We start from the raw sequence: 12,060 nt of genomic DNA on the forward strand, positions 1-12,060 counted from the left end.
GCTCAGGCAGTGTCTTCCAGTGATGCTTGAAGAGACTTGGATGGAAGCAAGCTCGGGCTAAAGTTCAGTTCCCCTGGGGAGGCTGAGGTCCCTTGGAAATTCAAGGAGAGACACCAAGCAATGAGCTCTTTCAGTGAGTTTGGAGCTCAGAGAGCAGTCAGGGCTGGAGGTACACATTCACTGTCAGCAGCTCTCGAGGAATTGACTCTGTGCCCAGGGAAGGGGCACAGAGTGGGAAGAGGGACATGTCTTGTGAACTCCAATCTTTAATGGCAGGGAGAGCAACGCAAGTCTGTAAAGGAGATAGAAACTGGGAAATCATCAGGGAGGGAAGAAGACCAGGGGAGACTGATAATTTGAAAGTCAAGAGAAGAGCTTCATGAAGCAGGGAGTGGGTGACTATGTCTAATATTGGGGGCAGTCAAGGATGGGAGGACAGAAAAATATCCTTTGGATTTGGTTCATGGAGAGTACTGGGGACCTTGGTGGGAGCTGGTCAGGTGGAGGAGTAGGGGCTGTGGCCAGATTGCAGAGGGGTAAGGAGGGAATGGAAGGTAATAGATTGCAGATGGGGAACAGCCAACTCTGCAAAGCAGGGCAGCTGCGAGGGTGGAGGGAGGGTGGTGGCTGGAAGGGCACAGAAGTTCAGGATTTTATTTTATTTAATTGAGGTGAGGGGATCTTGAGTATTCATTAGTTTCTACAGGAAGGATGTAGTTGAAACTGTGGGATACTTGGACCCAGCGCTCTCTGCCTCTCGTGTCTGCACCTCAACCCCTGTGCTCAGGCTGGGAATAAATAGGCCCTCATCTGTCTGAGTTTAGTAGACACAGGCCTTTCCTAAGGCACAGTGCTGGGCAAGGGTTTCCTGTGCATGAGCCCCTGTGGTTGATTTTTTTGCTGTATTTTTCAGATGGATGAAATCAAAGGGAAAGATCGGGTGATCCTGGCCTTGGAGAAAGAGCTTGGCGTGCAGACTGGTCAAGCACAGAAGCTGCTGCTTCAGAAAGAAGCTTTGGATGAGCAGTTGGTCCAAGTCAAAGAGGCTGAGCGGTACCACAGTAGTCCAAAGAAAGAGCTCCCCCCTGGCATAGGAGACATGTCTGAGCTAATGGGAGTCCAGGTGAGTGGGGCTGGGGCAGCTGCTCCTCCAATAATTACCACCCAGGGTTCTGACCGCCCACCCACCCATCCTTCCTTTTACCCGCCTTTCTTGCAGCCCACTCCCCTGCCTTCCTGCTTCCTCTCACCCCTTCTCTCACTCTCCTCCCTCCCTTCCCTCTTCCTTTCCAAATTTGCTAGCATTCCCCATATGCCAGGCCCAGGACTGAGCTCTAAGGATACAGAGACAAAAGTTGGCTGTCTTTGCTTCAGTGGTCTCAGAGCTCAATTGAAAAGGAAGAAATGAAAACTTGGGTTCAGGGTCCTTGTAGCCAGCAGCCAGCAGGGGACCCAGTCGATAAGAGAAGTGACAAAGCCAGGGTCCTGCAGGATGAGTAGGTGCTTGGCCGGCAGACAAGGGCATTTGGGACAACAGCTTGGTACATAAGAGAGGCACAGAGGAGGCTAAGCCAGCCTTCGTTAATTCATTCAGTCATTCATTCAGTCAATAAATCTCCACACGGCTGTTGTGAGTGCTGTGGTGGTCACTATATTAGGCAGTGGGCTTGGTACTTCAGTGGGGAACAAGGCGGGCTCCACCCCTGCCCTTGAGGAGTGAAGTATCGAGTCTTGGGAGCTGTGAGTGTGGTGCATTCTGGGCTGTGGTGGGCTTCAGGAAGGGATGGAGTAAGGGGAGGGCAGGGGCTCCACCCAGAGAGTCCCCACAGACCACACCCAGGAGCGTGGGGGCCACTGAAGGGTGTGACATCTCCGCCACCTTTGACTTCATGTCCTCTGGTCAGTCCTTGGGGAACTGTCCACATGGCTTGGCCTTGGGGAGGCCCTGTGCATGGACAACCCTCGTGGCCCCTATGGTGTTGCCACAGGAATTTTCTTAGAAAGGTGTGTTTTGAGTGATTTAATCTTCCTTTTTTAAAATTGAAGGGTTAGGCATGACCTACAATTAACCATTTTAAAGGGAACCGTTCGGTGGCATTTAGTGCTGTCCCAGTGACATGCAGCCACCACCTCTGTCTGGCCTCAAAGCGTTTTCATTACCCCAGAAGAATGCTTCGTACCCATTGAGCAACCATGCTGCACCCCTCCTTACCCCCAGCCCCTGGCGACCACGGCCTGCTCTGTCTCCGTGGATTGGCCTATTCCGGAGATTCCATATAAAAGGAATCGTGCACCATGTGGCCTCTTGTGTCTGGCTTCTTTCATGCAGCATAACATTTCGAGGCTCATCCACATCATGGCCTGTATCAGAATTTCATTCCCTTTTATGGCTGAGTGGTATTACCATATGGATGGGCCACAGTTTGTTTATCTGTTCATCCACTCATGGACAGTTGGGTTGTTTCCACCTTTGGCTGTTACAGATAATGCTGCTGTGAGCATTGGTGTGCAGGTTTCTATGTGGACATGCATTCTCATTTCTCTGGGGCACACACCTGGGAGCGGAATTGCTGGGGCCTTAGTAATTCTTGTTTAACTTTCTGAGGAACAGCCAAACTTTTCCATAGCAGCTGCACCATATTCCATTCCCACCGGCAAGGTACAGCTTCTTCAAATTAGTTTGGGTCCTGCTTCTTAAAAGTACATTTGTATCTTGACTATTTTTTTAGGATCAGCATATGGATGAGCGAGATGTGAGGCGATTTCAACTAAAAATTGCTGAACTCAATTCGGTGATACGGAAGCTGGAAGACAGAAATACCCTCTTGGCAGATGAAAGGAATGAACTGGTAAATCCGCTCCCATGAGACAGATGGCACCTTATAGGGCAGCATTTCTGGGGCTGTGAAATGTGTCTTAAGCAGAAAGTCAATACGGCAGATTTCTGGTTCTCTTTACTTTCTAATTTTGTTCTGACTACAAATCTAACACACCCTCATTGAAGAAATTTCTCTTTGTTTCTGCAGGAATTTATCTTGAGCAAACAACTAGGCAGGTGCAGTGAGAAGTAAGGAGAAGATGTTCATTGTTGTGTTGTTTATAATAGCAAAACTCAGAATCCCCAGCCATCCAGCACTAAAGCATGGGTCAGAGTCATTCCTGAATTTTTATAAAACGAATTCTATACAGTCATGAAGAATGAGCTGTAGCATATTTAGTTGACGAGGAAATTTGCTCATAGTGAATTAAATGATAAAAGTAGTTTATAGAACAGAGCTGCATTGTAATCCTGGACATTAGAAATTGTTCTTTTTTGTTGGGGTGATGATGGGTTATTTTTATTCTTTGTGTAGTTACTTTCCTTTTCATCAAATTTTATATTTTTCTAGTTTAAAAAATAATGAACTTAGATTTCTAATTAACAATAAAGTTCTTGTAAAATTAGCAGCGTTTCTTGACTGGTTAAACTTGCTGGATAAACTTGACAAATACTTTAGTTTTTCTGTTTACTCTCATTTTTATGAAAGTAACTGTATCTCTAAGTGTGACCTCTTACTTCACAATTTTAACAGAACCAAGATAAATTAATTTCCTTCCAGTCCTTTTTAAAGCCATGTTTTCTATACCTTTAGTCAGATTGTGCATTTAAAATTATATCTCCACTTTTCATTTAAACAGTCAAGAACTAAAAACAAATGCTCATATGCTATATAATATTTTACTGCTTAAAACAGTTCAGACAATAACTTATGTGCTTAACTGGCCCTTCAATGTTAAAATCATACAGTAGCTACAGTGAGCAGTTTCGAGTGATTATTATGGTTTTTTTAAAAAAACTTTTTTATTGTATTATATAACATATATACAAAGCAAAGAAGTAAAAAAGGCACTCTTTAGCAAGTAGTTACAGGACAGGTCCTAGAGTTTGTCATGGGCTACCATACTATCATCTCAGATTTTTCCTTCTAGCTGCTGCAGAACATTGGAGGCTAGAAGGAATAAATATATTTTTTTTTCAGAGTTGAATTTTTTTTTCTTTTTTAGGAAAAGCAGCATGTATACAAAGAAGCAATAAATTTTAAAGCACAGCACAACAATTAGTTGTAGAACAGATTTCAGAGTTTGGTATGGGTTACAATTCCCAGTTTTAGATTTTTACTTCTAGCTACTCTAAGATACTGGAGACTAAAATAAATATTAATATAATGATTGTGCAATCATGTTCGTTTGTTAAACCCTACCTTCTTTGCATAATTCCACCATCACCTTTGATTTTTCTGTTCCACGCTTTAGGGGTATTTGGGCTATGGCCGTTCTAACTTTTTCATGTTGGAAGGGGCTGTCAGTAAATGGGGTAGGGAGATAGAACTAGCTGATGTTCTGAAGAGGTTGGGCCCCCTAGGTTTCAGGATCTATCTAGTCCAGGGACCCATCTGGAGGTTGTGGGTTTCTAGAAAGTTACTCTAGTGCATGGAACCTTTGTAGAATCGTATATATTGTCCTAGGTGTTCTTTCAGATTGGTTGGAATGGTTTTGGTTGGGGTTTGGCAAGTTGTGATGGGTAGCAATGTCTAACTGAAGCTAGCATAAGAGTGACCTCCAGAGTAGCCTCTCGACTCTATTTGAACTCTCTTTGCCACTGATATTTTATTAGTTACGCATCTTTCCTCCCTTTTGGTCAGGATGGCATTGTTGATCTCATGGTGTCAGGGCCAGACTTATCCCTGGGGGTCCTCTCCCATGCTGCCAGGGAGACTTTCACCCCTGGATGTCATGTCCCTTGTAGAGGAGAAGGCAATGGCTTCACTTGCAGAGTTGGGCTTAGAGAGAGTGAGGCCACATCTGAGCAACAACAGAGGCCCTCCAGGAGTAACTCTTAGGCATACCTATAGGTAGGCTAAGCTTCTCTGCTATCTACATAAGCTTCTTAAGAGTAAGCCTCTAGATCGAGGGCTTGGCCTATTGATTTGGGTATCACTAGTGTTTGACACAGTATCAGGGGTTTCCCTGGTGGTAAAGTTTAATAGTTCCATATTTTTTCTCTCATCCCTCAAGGGACTTTGCCAACACTTTTTGATTTTCTGCTTAATAGGTCTAGGATGTACCCAGGCATTACATTAAACTATACAGGATTAAAGGCACTCATTCTTATTCTGGGTTCCCTGTGTTTGGATTGTTTAAATGATCTATCCAGACAGGTTGCGTTAGATTATGTGCTGCAGAAAATTTAAGTTCTGGACAAAAGAAAACTTTCTTCCTTTGGTCTCAAAGAGTAGGTGAGGTTCTAAAATATATGCACTGTCTTCCTTACCCCTGTGTTCTGAAATACCTTAATCCCCACCTGATCAGCTTTGTTCTTATCTCTCAATACCGGGTTATACATATATAAAACAGCCTCTCAAAATCCAGAAATAATAATTACCACTCCGGACTAAATGTGACTGCTGTAAGAGCTTACAACCTAGGGCTCTGTTTTCTTGTAAGCACTTTCTGAAGGAGACCATACAATAAGTGTTCTTTTGTTTCTAGCTTATTTTGCCAAATGTCCCACAGGTTCATTCACGTCGTTGCATACCTCACGACTTTGTTCCTTTTTGTAGCAGCACGATATTCGATCATATGTATGATCACACCATCATTTGCCAATCTACTTCTCAGTTGGTGCATCCTTCAGCCACCTGCATTCATTAGGCATCATGTATAATGCCCAAAGTCCACAGTCCATCAACACTCTCAATTTTAGATAATTTCATTGTTCCCAAGAAGAAAGATAACCAACAAGCATACTGTCATCAAATAGTAAATCTAAACCTCCCCTTAACTCTTGTCCCTCCTCCCATTATTTACCTCTGCTGTTGCTGTGGTAGTGCTGATGTTTTCCTGTTAAACATAGCCCCTAGCATGCAATAGCAGTTTTTCCCCTGTATCCTGAATTTAAACCTTAAAGGCTCTTTGTACAAGAATCATACCTTTGAAGTAGTTCACACAAGAACTTATTTTTATTTGTAGTGTTAATCAGTGGGACACATAGGTCTATATAACCCCTTTCAATTATGTTCACCTTCAATATGCTAATATTACTTATAGATCCACTAGAAAACTGCCTTCACTTCTATTCCCTTACATTTAAATTCAACTCATTAGCTAACCGTTCGCCCATCTCTAGCTTCTATGTATCTCTAAGTCCCATATACTCTGTATTATAAGCCTCCGATTTTACCTTTACCATGGGCATAAAAGTGTAGTCAAACAGTATCTGTTCTTTTGTTTTTGGCTTATTCCGCTCAGCATTATGTCCTCAAGCTTATCCATCCTGTCATGTGCTTCAAGACATCATTTTGTCTTACTGCTCCATAATATTCCATCATATGTATGTACCACATTTTGTTAATCTGCTCATCTGTTGATGCATGTTTGGATTGTTCCCATTTTTTGACGATTGTGAATAATGCTGCTATGAACATTGGTGTGAAAATGTCTGTTTGTGTCATTGCTTTCAGCTCTTCTGGGTATATACCGAATAGTGGTATTGCCAGGTCATAGGGCAACTTGATATTTAGTTTCCTAAGGAACTGCTAAACTGTCTTCCATAGCGGCTGTACCATTATACATTCCCACCAGCAGTGCATGTTTCCAAATTTCTCCACATACTCTCCAACATTTGTAGTTTCCTGTTTGTTTAATAGCAGCCATTCTGACAGGTCTGAGGTAGTATCTCATTGTAATCTTGATCTGCATTTCCCTTATAGCCAGTAAAAATGAGCATCTCTTCATGTGCCTTTGAACCATCTGTATTTGCTCTTCAGAAAAATGCCTATTCATATCTTTACCCCATTTTACAATTGGGTTGTTGGTTCTTTTGTTGTTGAGTTGTATGATTTCTTTATACAGGATAGCAAACCTTTGTCTGATGTGTGATTTCCAAATATTTTCTCACTTGAGTTGGCTGCCTCTTTACCTTTTTGACAAAGTCTTTTGAGGCACAGAAGCATTTGATTTTGAGGAGTTCCCATTTATTTATTTTTGTTTTTGTTGCTTGTGCTTTGGTTGTAAAGTTTAGGAAGCCACCTTCTATTACTAGGTCTTGAAGATGTTTCCCTACATTTTCTTCTAGAAGCTTTATGGTACTAGTTCTTGTATTTAGGTGTTTGATAACATTGAGTTAATTTTTGTATAGGGTTTAAGGTAAGGGTCCTCTTTCATTCTCTTGGTTATTGATATCCAGTTCTTCCATGCCCATTTGTTGAAAAGACTATTCTATCCCAGTTCAATGGATTTGGGGGACTTGTGAAAAATTTACATAATCTTTATTTAAGAAAAATTTCCAAATCTGTATTTAAGAAAAACCCATAGATTTGGTGGTCTGTTTCTGAACTCTCAATTTGATTCCATTGGTCAATACTTCTATCTCTGTGCCAGTACCATGCTGTTTTGACCACTGTGGCTTTATAATAAGTTTTAAAATGAGAAAGTGTTAAACCTCCCACTTCTTTTTTCTTTTTTTTAAGATGCTTTTAGCTATTTGTCTCTCTTAGAGAGAGAGACACCACATCTGAGCAACAAAAGAGGTTCTATGTGGGTAACTCTGAGGTATAATTTTAAGTAGGCTTAGCCTATCCTTTGCAGGAATAAGTTTCATAGGGGTAAACCCCAAGATTGGGCTTGGCCTATTGATTTGGTTGTCCCCATTGCTTGGAAGAATATCAGAAATTCTCCAAATGGGGAGGTTGAATATTTCTTCCTTTCTCCTGAGTCCTCCAAGGGGACTTTGCAAATATTTTATTACCCTGGGATAAATCATGGCATTACACTAACCTGGACAAGCCAACAAAATCTCTCACCCTGTTCAAGATTTCAGGTACTATGGTCTTCAGCTAAACTGGCCATACAAGTTAGATAAGATAATGTGCTATCCAAAATATAAATTTTGTACCAAATAAACTATCTCCCCTTGTTCTCAACAGAAGTTGAAGTTTTAAAATATGGATGATATCATCCTTTACCCTGTGTTCTGATTTACCTCAGTTCTTTCATATCTCTAGATGTAATCTGATCCCTGTTTTCAACTTTTTAAACAATTCCTGTGTAGGATACTGCAGACTTTCATAGGTTCAGAGCGCTAATTCTGAGTCTCAGGTGTCTCATAAATGCTTAAGTTTCTGGGAGTGACCAAGTTATATGCAAGCAGTTCATTATCTCAGAATTTATAAATAACAATTTATAAATAACCTCCTGAATATATGTGTCTGCTGTAAGAACTTAGAATCTAGAACCCTTTACAATAGGCTCTATCCTGATAACCCATGCTCTCAACTTCAGTTCACCGAATTTTTATATGGTAGTTAGTCCATATGCGTGAGGCATGCTAATATTTGTCTTTTTGTTTCTGACATTTAATTCAACATACAATCCTTAAAGGTCATTCACCTAGTTGCATGCTTCACAACTTCATTCCTTCTTTCATGCTCAGTAATCCATCGTGTGTAGACACCATGGTTCCCCCTTCCATTCCTCAGTCACTATACCTTTAGGCCACCTCCATCCATTGTGAATCTTAAACACTGCCGCCAGAAACACCAGTGTGCAAATGTCCATTCCTGTCTTCACACTCAGTTCCTCCAGATATATACTGAGCAACGGGGTTGCAGGATCCTATGGCAGCCCCACCCCTAGCCTCCTGTAGAACCATCACCCTGCCCTCCAAGGGGCTGCACCCTTCAGTTTCCCTACCGACAGTGAATAAGTACATCTCTTTCTCTAGTTCTTTTTTCCTCTCTGTTCATTTTTTTTTGAGAATTAAATTTATTTCTTCATAAAAAATTTATCAAGAGTAGTTTTAACAGTGCTTACCTTCTCATCATATAACTTATGATTTGGAGCTACCATCTTTTCTCTGATGTGGCAAACTGTCATACTCCTAAGTTTGGCTGAGCATCCAAAATTGTATCCTTTGCACTTTCAGTGTCATCAAGTGTTCCTTTAATATGAAGCTTCTTGCCAGAATCAGTTCCTCTGAGACATCTTCACCCTTTTCATTGCCACCACTTGCCTCATTTATGTCAATAAGTCACCTTCATTAAGTTCCTCTGGCTGCATATGTAAAGTCTCTTGAGTAGCAGGAGTGTCAGCATTCCACAGTCAGTTACATCTTCGATAATGCCATTTCCATTCCATTCGAATCCTGCAAAAATTTTTGTATGGTGCTACCCTGCCCTCCTGTGTAAAACAAGGACTAACTGTAATTCTTGGAATCTGGGGGTGAACTTCATCACATCATCTTTATCTGAACCAACAGCGTCACCAGATAGTTCAATATTAATCAATTCATGTGACTTCTGAAACCAAGACACCAGCTGCTGCTGACCGTGAAATGTTCTTTTTCAGTCTCCTTGTAATAAAACATTTTCTTTCAATGTAGCAACTAACTTCAATGCTTGACCTGAATGCTATCAGACCATTGGGATTTGTTTTTTACTATGGTCTTCAATCCAAAATTGAAGGAAACGCTCCATTTCAACCAAGAGGCTCCCTGTTCCTAGTGCAATTTATGCTAGAAGATTTTAAAGTTGCTTTACCTTGTTTTTTGTATTTATCAGACTTTTTTCAATATGGCTCATACTTGGTCTTTTCCTGTCTTGACTTTGCAGTCACTGTTTTCACATCTTCTAATTACACACAGTTTCACTTCCAGCATGATCACTTTGTGTTTCTTCACTGTCCTATCATCTTTGTTGACCAATTCTCTCGTTCTTTGTCCATTTTTGTAAAATGTCCCATGGGTTTATCATGGGGAGACTGTGAGGCTATGAAGCTATACACTTGGTTGTTTGTACGTGAATCAGGTAACAGATGCTCAGTGACCAAAGCAGACTTCGAAGGAATTATTTGACTTATTATGCACATTTGTTGTTTGCATAATGATTTGTGGACAAAAGAGCTAGCAGCAAAGTCTGTACTTTATGCAACTATTCATAGCACTGTGGTAACTGAAATTTTGACTGCATATTTGGCAGCCTGGTGTTATTTAACTTCACTGTAGCAACTGATAGTCATGCATATTGGAACCGGGCAAAGCAAGGACTGCCTTATTAAATAAATCCTCAAATTCTTGGTCAGATAAATCTGACCAATGATAGCTTTCTAAGAAAAACACCCTTTGATTTTATTCCTTCACTTAAGAAAGGCTGATAAAGTTCAGGGTTTCTCTCTCAACTGGAAAAGCACATGCAAACATGGTGACCTCTGCTAGCTTTCTCTCCAGGCTTCTTGTCTTGTGAGGTTCCCCTAGGGGCATTTTCCTTCTTCATCTCCAAAGGTTTCTGGCTGTGTGGTTCTTGTGGCTCTCTGGACTCTGCAGCTTTTTCCAAAATGCTTTCTCTTTTAAAGAATTCCAAGCTAGTCACTAATCAAGACCCACCTGGAATGGGTGGTGTTACAGCTCCCTCTGATCAAAGGTTAAGACCCACAATTGGGCGCATCACATCTCTGTGGAGATGATCTAATCAAGTTCTAACCTACAGTGCTGAATAGGGATGGAAAGAAAGGGCTGCTTCCACAAGATGGATTGGGATTAAAATACAGTTTTTCTAGCTACATAATCCTTTCTAAACCACTACACTCCCCAGCATAGTTCAAGTAGTTATCTTCAAGGTATTTTTTTCCAGCATCTCCAAGAATAAAATTCCTTAATCTCTCAATTCCATCACGAAAGATGTCTTACTGAAAAGAGTCCATGTATCTTCATATCAGAATTTCAAACTCCTCTGAGGTCACATGCCTATAGTTAACCTTATTGAAAGTTCCTCTGTTATCTCTGCATCAGGGAGCTGCCACCCTTGAATAACGCGAGAGCCTCTCTGTTCATTTTTAAACAGTTTTATTCACTCATGATACAATCTAACCTAAGTATACCGACATGCCTTCACCACCGCGATCTATATGAAGATATTTCTTTTTCTTCCACAGAGAATCCGTACTCCTCCCCCATACCCCCACCTGTTGACATTTAGTTTTGGCATAAATCCTTTGTTACATTCAGTGGATGCATATTACAATGTCACTGTTGACTATAGACCCTAGCTTGTATTGATTGTACTTCTTCCTGTATGCCATCCATTTTCAACACGCTACAAAGTTGACATTCATTTGTTCTCCCTCATGCAAAAACGTTTTTATATTTGTACGTTTAATCACCATCATCGTCCACTCTAAGCATTCCTAGGTTATACCATCTCAGTCTTTATCCTGTTTTTCCTTCTAGTTTCATATGTGCCCCCAGCCCTTCTCCTTTAATTGTACCGACATTCAGCGTCATTCAGTGTGCTTTGTATTATTGTGCTAGCCATTTATGAATTTTTACAATCAGTCCTGTTGTATAATCTGTCTTCCTTCAGCACCAAATGCCCAATATTTACCCTATTTCTATCTCCTGATGACCTCTGTTCTTAACTTCAGCTCTCAAAGTTCACTCATCAATGTTGGTTCATATTAGTGAGACCATAAGGTATTTATCCTTTTGTTTCTGCCTAATCTCACTCAGCATAATGTCTTCAAGGTCCATCCATGTCATTACATGCTTCACGACTTCATTCTGTCTTAGAGCTGTGTGATATTCCATTGTATGTATATGCCACAGCTTGTTTAGCCTCTCATCTGCTGATAGACGTTTGGGCTGCTTCCACTTGTCATACCTAATGCTGCTCTCAGCATCGCTGTGCAAATGTCTGCTTGTGTCCTTGTCTTCAGTTCCTCCGAACTGCGCCCAGTGTGCTGGTGCAGTGCAGGCTGGGTGCCTGGGGGCCCCTCTTGGCGCTCACACCTGAGGAAGGCCTGGGAGTCTCTTGGTCACGTCTGGGCTGAGACGTCCCCCCGGGCCTCTGCTCTTGACACGGCCTGTGTCCCACTGTAGCTGAAGCGCTCTCGGGAGACGGAGGTGCAGCTGAAGCCCCTGGTGGAGAAGAACAAACGGATGAACAAAAAGAACGAGGACTTGCTGCAGAGCATCCAGAGGATGGAGGAGAAAATCAAGAACCTCACCAGGGAAAACGTGGACATGGTAAG

At 41.6% G+C, this 12,060-nt stretch overlaps 1 protein-coding gene across 1 annotated transcript in view; it reads left to right on the plus strand.

The window, feature by feature from the left end:
* Positions 1-12,060, plus strand: part of JAKMIP1 (janus kinase and microtubule interacting protein 1) — a 125,739-nt gene that overhangs the window by 52,591 nt on the left and 61,088 nt on the right. The window contains exons 4-6 of the mRNA XM_077136361.1: positions 914-1,123; positions 2,730-2,849; positions 11,909-12,055. Of these exons, the coding sequence (XP_076992476.1) occupies positions 914-1,123; positions 2,730-2,849; positions 11,909-12,055 (477 nt within the window). The remainder of the gene's footprint in view (positions 1-913; positions 1,124-2,729; positions 2,850-11,908; positions 12,056-12,060) is intronic.

The sequence above is a fragment of the Tamandua tetradactyla genome, chromosome 19 (genome assembly GCF_023851605.1).
Source record: "Tamandua tetradactyla isolate mTamTet1 chromosome 19, mTamTet1.pri, whole genome shotgun sequence".
NCBI lineage: Eukaryota > Metazoa > Chordata > Mammalia > Pilosa > Myrmecophagidae > Tamandua > Tamandua tetradactyla.